Here is an 11,785-nt window from a genome sequence, read left to right as displayed (position 1 = left end):
GGGGCTAGAGCAGCAGGGACCTGGGACCCCCTTGCTGTCTGGGTTGTACCTGCCCAAGTAGGCTTTCCTGCCCTGGGATCCTCTGCAGTCTGTCCACCTCGCCTATCTTCCTTGCTTCAATCCATTAGGTCCTAAACTCAATCTATGCCTTTGGTGGTCTGTAGTTCCCTGGCCAACCCCCGCCTCACCTCCCAACTCCTACCCACTGTTTTCGAGGAACTTAGCATTTGGAATCCCTTGGAACCCGAGACACGCACCACCTTCTGTGGCCCTTGGGGAGCTGCTGTGGAGAGAGGGGCCTGGGGCTTGGGAGGGTTACAGGGCATGTCTCGCACTCCCTGCTAATGTAGAGCACACCCATGTCCCACCAGACCCCCACTTTTCTGATGACTCAGAACCAGGCCTCCTTTCTTAAAATAAACTCTGCCTCTTGGCTGGTCCTGGAAGGTGCTAGACTGCAGACGATATGAGAGAAACCCTTGGAAGTGCTTCAGATTTCCATGTGGCCCACAGCCTGCTGACCCAGGTGGTCCCCTAGACCATGCAAGGGGCTCTCAAGATCGTCTTCTAACCAACAAAACTGAGTCACAGAAGGTGATCTGATCAGGGTCCTGAGCTGGTGGAGGACAGTGTCCTCCATGTCTCCTACCTCCACCCCATATTCTCTGTGAAACTGCAGACTCAATAGGTTGGCCCAGGGTCAAAGACAAGAGGAAAAGGATTTGCTTTAGAAACACCCAGAAGGGCCTGGAACAGTAGCCTAGTGGTTAAAGTCCTCATGTTGCATACGCCAGGATCCCATATGGATGCCGGTTTGTACTCCAGATGTCCCCTTCCCATCCAGCTCTCTGCTTGTGGCCTGGGAAAGCATTTGAGGATGGCCCACAGCCTTGGGAACCTGTACCCCCCGTGGGAGACCTGGAGGAAGCTCCTGGCCTCAATCAGCTCAGCTCTGGGTGCTGCAGCCACTTGGGGAGAGAACTAACTGGTGGAAGATCTTTGTCTCTCCTCTCTGTAAATCTGTCTTTCCAATATGTAAATCTTTTTTTTAAAGCAGCACCCAGAAATGTCTTCCTAATCACCGCCCCCACCAAATTTCCTGTGCCTAGGACAGCGACTCTTTATCAGTCGTGCATGGGTCATTTGGCCTAGTGCCTGGAAGACCTGAGATATATATATATATATATATATATATATAAAGGTTTCTGGGGCTCAGCTAGACTGAGCTAAGCCCTGACAACACTTGAAAGGAGCTTCGTTGGAAAAGTATGTGGGAAGGGAGACAGGCAGAGCGCCTCCCCCAAGGAGGCTGTGGGCGGATGAGACGTGGCTGCCAGTGGGACACGTGTAGAATATGTCATCTCTGCGATGAGAAAGACATTTTCCAGAAGAGTGTCTGAGGCGAGGAAAAGGCATGAGGAAGTTAGCAGGAAGAGGGGAACTGACCCTCAGGTCCAGAGGAGTCCCCATGCCTTTCACTGGGAGTAAGGACTGGTGAGAGAAGCTGATTTAGAGAGGAGGGAATGTTTGCTCAGGATCCCACAAGAGCATGACTCCCCACTGGGTTGGTATAACCCAAGGCTCCAGTTGCAATTCCTCCTGTTTTCCTCCCAATATGCAGCCCTCTGACAGAGGCCGTGAGACCTAAAGGGCTCCTTATGGCTCGTGTCCCCAAGGGCTCACTGCTTAGTGACGAGTCAAGGAACAGCTTAGTTGCTGAGTATGGCCAAGATTTCCCTTGGCACTAGATCCTTGGAAATCCCCCATCTTAGAGAGGTTGCAGACTAGATTTTGTCCTAGTACTTCCGAAGAACTTAGCCTTTTTTGGTGTCAACAACACTCACTGATTTCTTTGGAAATTTGTGGTTGGGGCCTGGCGTGGTGGCCTAGTGACTAAAGTCCTCGCTTTGGGCGTGCCGGGATCCCATATGGGCACCGGTTCTAATCCCGGCAGCTCTGCTTCCTGTCCAGCTCCCTGCTTGTGGCCTGGGAAAGCAGTTGAGGACGGCCCAATGCTTTGGGACCCTGCACTTGCATAGGAGACCTGGAGGATGTATTTATTTTTTTATTGCAAAGCCAGATATACAGAAAGGAAGAGAAACAGAGAGGACGATCCCCCATCCAATGATTCACTCCCCAAGTGACCGCAATGTCTGGTGCTGTGCCGATCTGAAGTCAGGAGCCAAGAACTTCCTCCAGGTCTCCCATGCAAGTGCAGCGTCCCAAAGCATTGGGCCGTCCTCAACTGCTTTCCCAGGCCACAAGCAGGGAGCTGGACGGTAAGTGGAGCTGCTGGGATTAGAACCGTCACCCATATGGGATCCCAGCACTTTCAAAGAGAGTACTTTAGCCGCTAGGCCACTGTACCGGGCCCTGCAGTTGTATTTTAAAGCCAGCATTTTTAACCTAACACACTTAAATTATATAAGAAAATTTTCATCTCCAGGGGCGGGGGGTGCAGGGGTGGGCAGGAAATGGAGATGCTGAAATGGGGCAGTGACAAGGTTACTAGAATGACCTTTCAGGTGGCCAGAGGGAGAGGGGAAAGAGCCATAGTGGCATCCTTGACCAGTTTGGTGGGAAAGGATGCTGGCTGCCCAGCAGGGCTAGAGCCAGCAGTTCCAGCTGACAAGAAGATGGGGTGTCACTGACAGCTCATTTGCAACCAGGATCTCCTGTGAACATGTTCCCAAGTCCTCTGTATGCTGCCGCACAGAGCTCTAAGGGGAACCACAAAGTTCCATTTCTGTTGGCTCCAGCATTTGCTTTTATCACTCTATTCCCTCTAACCAATCTCTTCCCCCCAGCCATCCAGGCCATGCCCTGGGCTTTCCTGGGCTGTAGGACATGTCACAGGAAGCTTTGGTGTCATTCATTCTCATGGTTTCCAGCCATCACCCTGTCCATGGTTCCCAGAGCCATGATGCACATTCCCCCCATCTGCTGCTCAGTCATGTCCATGGGATGTATTCCTTTGGGCTTTGATTCAGGATGGGTCCTTTTCCTCCAAATCTTCTCTTTCCCCTACTGTTCTCCATCCTGGCTCAGTCCACAGAAATTTCTCTAGCAATTCCTTTCATTTGGTTCCCAGGTACCTAGGCAGTCACCAGGCCATTGCAGCTGCCCCTTCCTTGTCCCACCAGAACCCAGGTCTGCATTACTTAGTGACTTAGTGTTTGGATGGAACCCTCAGACTCCCAGTGGCAGGCTGGGATTTGAGTCAAGTTCTGAGAGCAGCCAGATGAGGAGCTGGGACAAGAGTCCCTGTGCTTGAACAACCTGTTCGTCTCTCCCAATGGCACCTTCCTCCTGTGTGACATCTTCCTGTACTCGAAAACTTGTCATTCATCCCCCTAACCAGCCTTCCTCACCCTACCATGTGCCCCCTCTGCCTCCCTGTCCCACTTCTTCCGACATATCTGAACACATGTTCATTGAATAGGTGCAGGACACTGCTCTGAAACGGGTTTGCGTGAATGAACCTACTCAGTCCTCATGAAGCTTTGTTTCAGGGCTGCAATCTATACCACACAGGGGGACTAAGGTTTGCTCCCAGGCCAGGAGGTGACCTTCTTTGGTGCCATACAGGTAGGTCCCCATGTTGACACATATGCACACGCACCTACACACGCAGGTATGGGCAGAGTGTTATGAGCTGCCCTTAACCAAGGCAAGCACTTGAGTCTTTAGGAACAGTGTTCTGTGGTCTCCATTGCTCAACAGAAGACAGCTCCCAACTTCTGGCTCCTGTCTTTTTCTTGTTGTCTTCTCTCTTTCCTGCCTGCCTCATGGGAGTCCTTTTCCTCTTTCTCCCCTGCCCTCTTGCTTGCTTCCCAGTCACAAACAAGGTACCTGGAGTCTAATCTCACTGTGCCTGTGGCCTTGCTGTGTGACCATGGACAAGTGGCTTTCCCTCTCTGAGCCTTGGTGCGCATGTCTCTAACAGGAAGCAGCTGGCCTGGATGGTGAGTGATGTGGGCTGAACCCTGCCAGTTCTTTTCTTTCACAGCCCCCTCCCCCGCTTCGGGTTCCCTCTCACCAGTCCTCTCTCCCAGGGGAGGCATTGGCCCAGGAGAGCTGCGGTCCTGGCTCCTGGTCCTCCTCTAAGTTACCGCCTTGGGACTCCTCCCCAGCTTTGGCCCTAGCTCCATGTGGCCTGAGAGGCTGGCCTCAAGCCCGGTGGCAACTCCACATTTCTGTTTTTCCTTTAACCTCTCTCTCTCTCTCTCTCTCTCTCTCTCTCTCTCTCTCTCTCTCTCTCTCTCTCTCTCTCCCCCTCTTCCTCTCTCTCCCTCTCTTTCCCGGAGTTAACAAGAAGCAGATGTGGCGCCTGATGGTTGGAGAGGTGGGGGGTGGCGAGGGGGGGCGTTGGAGGCTGGACCGGGAGCCAGACAGGGGGAGGGAGGGGAGGGACCAGGGAGGAAGGAGGCAGTCGCCCCACAGCCACTCTTGCTGCCTTTGAGCGGCCACAGGGGCAAAGCCTTGTCACCCCCAGGATCTGGCCATCAGGGAGAAGGATAGGGTCGAGGGAGCAGAAGAAGGTCCAGTGGCGCCCAGGGGTGTGGAGCCCCAGGAACAGCATCTGAGAGGGCCAGGGGCCGGGCACCGGGGGCTAGGGCACCGAGAACAGACGCCCCTCAGAAGTGGAGAAGGGGAGAGCGGAAGGAGCTGAGGGAGGGACAGACGGGAGCTTGAGGAGGGGAGAGGGGTCAGGCCAGGCAGCCAGAGAGGCGGCTGGCGGGCGGCGGCCGCGGGGGGCAGGCTGCAGGAAGCCGGGACCGCACTGAGACTGCCGTCCCGCCGAGCGCGCGGCGGCATCCCTGGCCGGGACAGAGGCGCCAGCAGCCAGGCCGGGATGTGCCTCTGAGGCCCCGCCGAGCGCCCCCACCATGGCCCCCAGCACCCTCTGGAGCTGCTGCCTTTACTGCCTGTTGACCGCGGCCGTGGGTGCCGGCGCCGCGAGCTACCCTCCCCGAGGTTACAGTCTCTACACAGGGGGCGGCGGTGCCCTCAGCCCCGGGGGACCTCAGGCCCAGAGCGCACCCCGGCCCGCCAGCCGCCACAGGTAAGGTTCGGGGCCCAAGCTAAGGCTGGAGGTAGGTGGACGGGCGGGAGGTGATATGCCGGGCTGTCTCCACGGTGTCCACAGGAAGGGAAACAGGGGAGCCTCAGGTAGCCCCTTACACGTCCAGTCTCACGGAGCCTTTTCCAGGGTCCCCTCCCCACCATGTAGATGCACCCCTATGGATGCGTCAGAGGTATCAGCTCCACACTCTCCTGGGGGACCTGTGGTTGGGGCCTAGGGTGAAGTGTCCTGAAGGAGGAGGGCCAGGCTTCCCTGCCAACTACTAGCTGTGTACCAGCCTGGTTCCTTAAGCCGACTCTTTGTCCCTTCCCCTGCCAGTCATGGGCCCTCCTGCCCTGCTCTGATCAGAGGCCAGCCTGAATGGGCCCTCCCAGGGAGGCCGGGCTCATCAATGGCTCATTCTCTGCTCAGTCCTTAACTGAGCCAGACTCCTGCCTGCCTGGCCTCTTCCCTGCCTTGTGGGTGGAAGCCAGTGACCAGGTGTTCACCCTTAAGGATATGGCCTGTGGGAATGAGACAGGGCCAGAAAGGGACAAACACTATGACATGAGATGGAGGCTGCCCAGGCACACCACCACCACCACCTTGGGCCCACGGGAACAGACTTCTCTGGGCTAGTGGTTTCCATTCAGTGCTTCTCCCCATCTTGAAAAGTCTTTATCTGCTCCTGTTACACAGGAAAGTGTGGGGGGAGGGGTCCAAGGGCTGCCCCTGCCAAAATCCCAGTGCTCACTGGTCCCTCAAGGTGGCCTGTCATCTCTTGAGCCTCCCCCAGCCTCCTCCCACCACCTTGTGGCTGTCCCCAGGCCCTCCTCTGGAGTATCTGTGCCTCAGTGCTTGGGCCCAGGTACGATTGTGCCTGCAGGAACTGGTGTGCCTACGTGGTGACGCGGACGGTGAGCTGTGTCCTTGAAGATGGCGTGCAGACCTTTGTCAAGCCAGACTACCAACCCTGTGGCTGGGGCCAGCCCCAGTGCCCCCGAAGCATCATGTGAGAGCGCTGCTGCTGGGGGTGGGCATGCATGCAGGCAGGGGAAAGTCACCTGAGGGCAGAGGCGGGTGCTAATGCGGAGAATTTGCACAAAGCAGATAGCAAGGGGCTAACAGGCGAAGTGCCAAGGCAGCCAACTAGCCTGTGCTGGCAGCCCAACCTCACCTGCCGGCTCCTGCCCCAAAGCCTTCTCTAGTCCAGGATGGGTCATCCACCAGAAGAGCTCGCGGGTCCCGCAGAGGGCAAGGAGATGGAGAGCAGGGATCTGGCCCTCGGAAGCTGAGAGTTGTCAAGAGCAAGGCCATATGCGGGATGGTTAAAAGGACTCAGCCCAAGGGAGAGGCCTTGTCCACCAGTGGCTCCCAGGACAGGGGTCAGGGCACTGACAGTTCAGGAAGGTCTAAGGAGGCCTCCTCTGCCCCTGTCAGGTACCGCAGCTTCGTCCGACCTCGCTACCGTGTGGCCTACAAAACAGTGACTGATATGGAGTGGAGATGCTGCCAGGGCTATGGGGGTGACGACTGTGCCGAGGGTCCTGCCCCAGCCCTGGGCCCTGCACTCGCCACACCACAGCCTCGGCCCCAGCCTGCCCGTCCCAGCCTCTCCGGCTCCAGCGCAGGCAGCCACCTGAGTGGACTGGGGGGAGAAGGTGAGCAAGGGAACTGCTGGAGTAGGAGGGATGGGGAGAGGAGGGATGTGGAGCAGGGAGGAGGTAGCAGGGGGCTGGGCTGCTCAGAGAGGCGAGAGGGACAGAAGGGAGTTAAGCTTGTTGTGTGTGCCCTGCTGTGTGTGTGTGTGTGTATGCGCGCACGTGCCAGAGAGAGCTAAAAAGCCAGAGAAAAAGAAGGCAAAGGGAAAGTGCTCTCACACGCCCACATGTGGCCAACAGCCTCCCTAGTCAGGAACAGCTGCGAGAGGAAGGGGGAATTCCTCAGAGACTACAATTCCTAGCATGCACTGCACCTGACTGTGGGTCCCAGCCCCACCTCGCCCCAGAGCTCTGGAGACCGCAGCTCCCAGAATGCTGCGGTCCCCATTGCTTCTCCATGCATGTAGGGCACACAGGATGTGCTGCTCTTTCCTGCCAGCGAGATAGCCACACCATAATTATGGAAACAGGAACCTCTGGCTGACTTTCTGACCAGGCAGCCAGAGCCCCAGCTTGGCTGGCCACGTAGCGTCTGTCTGTGCCTGCGGTGCTGGGAGGCCATGGTGCCCAGTCGTAGCCACAGCGTGGTGGCCAAAGTGCCTGTCTGCCATTGCCACCTGGCTGTGAAAGATAGGACAGATGGTGTCATCCTTGTTTTCCAGATGAGGATGCCAGGTCTATAAAGTTAGTGGGCACTGTGGCAGGTGACTAGACAGATGATCTAGGCCTGAAACTTGGCTCTACCACTCATTAAACTAGTTGTCTCATTCAACTAGGTGACCAGTTCCTCTGTTTCCCAATGTATGAAATGGGAAGAGTTCATAGTATTTGCCTAGCAGAGTTGCTGTAAGGGGAACAGCCAGGTTCAAGTTTGCCCTAGCAGAAGCATCCAATGAATTGTGTTTCCTTTTTCCTCTTCTTGCCCAAGTCCAGGAGGGGCATGCAGCCCAACAAGTGGGCAGGTCTGGCAGGGAGTCCCAGAACCCTGAGGTCCAGCCCCTCTGCTTTCCCCACTTCTCAGGTCCTGGGGAGTCAGAGAAGGTGCAGCAGTTGGAGGAGCAGGTGCAGAGCCTGACAAAGGAACTGCAAGGCCTGCGGGGCATCCTGCAGGGACTGAGCGGGCGCCTGGCAGAAGATGTGCAGAAGGCGGTGGAGACGGCCTTTAACGGGCGGCAGCAGCCAGCGGATGCAGCAGCCCGTCCCGGTGTGCATGAGACCCTAAGCGAGATCCAGCACCAGCTGCAGCTCCTGGACAACCGCGTCTCCACCCACGACCAGGAGCTGGGCCACCTCAACAACCACCACAGTAGTGGCAATAGCAGGGTCCCAGGTCAGACCCCAGCCTCTTCTGGCCCCAGTGAGGAGCTGCTGCGGCAGCTGGAGCGCCGACTGCAGGAGTCATGCTCCGTGTGCCTGGCGGGGCTGGATGGCTTCCGCCGGCAGCAACAGGAGGACCGGGAGCGGCTGCGAGCACTGGAGAAGCTGCTGGCATCAGTGGAGGAGCGGCAGCGGCAGCTTGCTGGGCCAGCCCTGGGTCGTAGGCCCCCTCAAGAGTGCTGCCCCCCTGAGCTGGGCCGGCGACTGGCAGAGCTGGAGCGCAGGCTTGACGTGGTGGCTGGCTCAGTGACAGTGCTGAGTGGAAGGCGAGGCACAGAGCTGGGAGGTGCTGCTGGGCAGGGGGGCCATCCTCCAGGCTACAGCAGCCTTGCCTCTCGCCTTTCCCGCCTGGAAGGCCGCTTCAATTCCACCCTGGGTCCCTCGGAGGAGCTGGAAGACAGCTGGTCAGGTAGACCTGGAGGGCTCGGTCACTGGCTGCCAGCTGCCCCAGGCCGGCTGGAGAAGCTGGAAGGGCAACTGGCCAACGTGAGTGGGGAGCTGGGTGGGCGGCTGGATCTGCTGGAAGAGCAGGTGGCAGGGGCCGTGCAGGCGTGTGGACAGCTCTGCTCCGGGTCCCCCGGGGCTCAGGACTCTCAGGTCAATGAGATCCTCAGTGGCCTGGAACAAAGGGTGCTGGACAGCGAGGGGCAGCTGCGACTGGTGGGCTCCGGCCTGCATCAGGTGCGGGCAGAGGGAGAGGCCCGACAGGCTGTGCTAGAGGGCCTGCGGGGTGCTGTAGGCCAGCTCCAGGACCGCATGGACAAGCAGGACAGGGCAGCCACGGAACTCACGCTGCGGCTGAATGTCACTGCGACGCGGCTGGGCCAGCTGGAGGCTCTGCTGCAGGCCCGCGGAGAGGAGGGCTGCGGGGCCTGCGGGGGCGTCCAGGAGGAACTCGGCCGTCTCCGGGACGGTGTGGAGCGCTGCTCCTGCCCGCTGCTGCCTCCGCGGGGCCCCGGTGCCGGGCCAGGTGTCGGAGGCCCAAGCCGCGGGCCTCTGGATGGCTTCAGTGTGTTTGGTGGCAGCTCAGGCTCTGCGCTGCAGGCCCTACAAGGAGAGCTGTCGGAGGTGATCCTCACCTTCAGCTCTCTCAATGACTCGCTGCACGAACTGCAGGCCACCGTGGAGGGCCAGGGCGCTGATCTGGCCGACCTGGGGGCCACTAAGGACAGCATCATCTCTGAGATCAACAGGCTGCAGCAAGAGGCCACAGAGCATGCCACAGAGAGTGAGGAGCGCTTTCGTGGCCTAGAGCAGGGGCAGGCCCAGGTGGGACAGTGCCCCAGCCTGGAGGGGCGCCTGGGCCGTCTGGAAGGAGTTTGTGAGCGCTTGGACACTGTGGCCGGGGGACTGCAGGGGCTGCGTGAGGGCCTTTCCAGGCATGTGGCCAGCCTCTGGGCTGGGCTACGGGAAACCAACAGCACCAGCCAGACACAGGCAGCCTTACTGGAGAAGCTTCTGGGGGGGCAGGCCAGCCTGGGCAGGCGGCTCGGAGCCCTGAACAGCTCCCTGCTGCTCCTGGAGGACCGTCTGCACAAGCTCAGTCAGAAAGACCTCACGGGTGAGGGGGCAAGAGGAGGCATGTGGGGACCTGCCCTACCCAGAGCCCGCTCTTTCTTTCACCCCTTATCCCACCACAACCCAGCCTCTAGTTTCTCTTCTCTTTTCCTTGCTCTGACCAGCATGAACTGCAACCCCAGCCACGGTCCTGATCGTCTTAAGAGGTGATGCCAGGTCCTTTCTGTCTGCCAGCACTCAGGCCTTGGGCTGGAGGTGGGATGGTGTCCTGCTAGCTGCGTGGCCGGCAGGGACAACCGGACCCTCATCTCCCTGTCGACTTGCAGAAGCCCGCCTGTCATCCCTCTACCTGCCCACGGAGCCACCACCCTCTGCAGTCTTTGCATGCTCCCTGCCTGGCTGTCTTTCAACTTTGTTTTGTCACCATAGGGCCTGCGGGTGAGGTGGGCCCGCCAGGGCCTCCTGGGGTGCAGGGACCCCCAGGCCCTGCTGGACCCCCAGGACCTCCGGGCAAGGACGGACAAGAGGGGCCTGTAGGGCCACCAGGTATGTATGGGAGCTGAACCCTTTGTGGCTGCCGACCCTTTGGGCAGCCCCAGACATGACACTGAACTCTGAACTTGACGTAGAAGGGGAAGGTGTGAGGCATTGGCTGATGGAGGAGTGAGAGGTCATGGAGTTGGAACAGCCGCCATGTTTGCCCTCAGATCTGCTGGTCCCACTGCCTTTCTGGAGGCTGAGGCTAATGCCATAGGGCCACCTGCGGTGTGGGTCCAGGGTCCAGCAGCTGAACACAGGCCACCTTACCGAGGCTTCCCTTTTTGATACCCCCAATCATTCCTGCCATGACATGCACCCTGGAGAGACCCAGGCAGTGTCTCACAGCTCTTTTCTCTTCCCACAGGTCCCCAGGGGGAGCAGGGTAAGTTGTTCTCCTCTGATCTTGGAGGGAGGAGAACTGGACCAGGGCTCAGACAATGGAGACCCTCAGGGGCAGGGATCTCAGAGGGGAAGGTGGGGGCAGGTGAACACCAAAACCGTGTTCCTACACCGACCCTTTCCCCATCCAGGAGAGGAGGGAACCCCAGCAGTCCCTGCACCCCGGGTAGCGTTTTCAGCTGCCCTAAGTCTGCCACGATCCGAACCTGGCACAGTCCCCTTCGACAGAGTTCTGCTCAATGACGGCGGTTACTACGATCCAGAGACGGGTGAGAGGGGGAGGGGCTGGGATGAGCGCCCGGAAGTGGGCCTGCCGGGGTGGTACCATGGGAGGGTGTTCTCTTCCCACAGACAGTGCCTCTGTGTCTCTCTGATCTGGCCAGGTTCCTCCTCTTCTTTCTGGCCTGTTCTCTAAGAGCACTCAGCGCCTCTGCCCTGGCCTGGGAGTTGTGGGTGGGCATCCCGCACCCCTCCTGACTGCCGTTCTTCTCCCCCTCCCCACTAGGCGTGTTCACCGCACCCCTGGCCGGGCGCTACCTGCTGAGTGCGGTGCTTACCGGTCACCGACATGAGAAAGTGGAGGCCGTGCTGTCACGCTCCAACCTGGGAGTGGCCCGCATCGACTCTGGTGGCTACGAGCCTGAGGCTCTGGAGAACAAGCCGGTGGCTGAAAGCCAGCCGAGCCCGGGCGCCCTGGGCGTGTTCAGCCTTATCCTGCCACTACAGGCAGGGGACACGGTCTGCATTGACCTGGTCATGGGGCAGCTGGCGCACTCGGAGGAACCACTCACCATCTTCAGTGGAGCCCTGCTCTACGAGGACCCCGAGCTGGAACACTTGTAGACGAGGCGCTGGGCCCACCGGTTCAAAGTGACTGGCGCCGGAAGAGAGCTGGCGCTGGACCCCCGCCAGGCACAGAGCGCCGCCCGCTGCCCGCAGCTGGCTGGGGGCCTCTGGCGTCCCCTAGTCCAGAATCCCGGCTTGAGTCTTGGGCTGCGGAGGGCTAATCCTTGCACCGTACTCCCTCCGTCAACCTCCCTGGACCGACTCCCGGGCTGCGGGGCTGTCCCGAGCAGGCTCCGGCCCCCACTGCCATACTAAACTATTGAGGAATAAAGACTCTTATTTTTTTTTCTATAAAACAAGACGGACAGTTCTGCTCTACTTCATGTTGTGGTGTGGGAGGGACACAGGAGTCCATGGGGCCAAGCGGGACAAGACGGCG

General features: G+C 59.0%; 1 protein-coding gene across 1 annotated transcript; it reads left to right on the top strand.

The window, feature by feature from the left end:
• The first annotated feature begins 4,438 nt into the window (after positions 1-4,438).
• Positions 4,439-11,702, top strand: EMILIN1 (elastin microfibril interfacer 1). Its single transcript, XM_004582870.2, has 8 exons — positions 4,439-5,065; positions 5,952-6,077; positions 6,506-6,726; positions 7,748-9,664; positions 10,051-10,167; positions 10,526-10,543; positions 10,692-10,829; positions 11,066-11,702. The coding sequence occupies exons 1-8, from the start codon at positions 4,890-4,892 to the stop codon at positions 11,401-11,403; spliced, it is 3,051 nt and encodes a 1,016-aa protein (XP_004582927.2). The 5' UTR covers positions 4,439-4,889; the 3' UTR covers positions 11,404-11,702.
• Positions 11,703-11,785: the final 83 nt, after the last annotated feature.

This window comes from Ochotona princeps, chromosome 8 (assembly GCF_030435755.1).
Source record: "Ochotona princeps isolate mOchPri1 chromosome 8, mOchPri1.hap1, whole genome shotgun sequence".
NCBI lineage: Eukaryota > Metazoa > Chordata > Mammalia > Lagomorpha > Ochotonidae > Ochotona > Ochotona princeps.
The sequence above is the reverse complement of the archived record's forward strand: the minus strand, read 5'-3'. Positions and strand labels throughout refer to the sequence as shown.

Bases quoted from the DNA above. Each gene is read 5' to 3' on its own strand.
- EMILIN1 (XM_004582870.2), top strand. From the start codon at position 4,890: ATGGCCCCCAGCACCCTCTGGAGCTGCTGCCTTTACTGCCTGTTGACC. The intron at 9,665-10,050 runs GTGAGGGGGCAA...TTGTCACCATAG, and splicing joins CAGTCAGAAAGACCTCACGG to GGCCTGCGGGTGAGGTGGGC. The intron at 10,830-11,065 runs GTGAGAGGGGGA...CCTCCCCACTAG, and splicing joins TTACTACGATCCAGAGACGG to GCGTGTTCACCGCACCCCTG.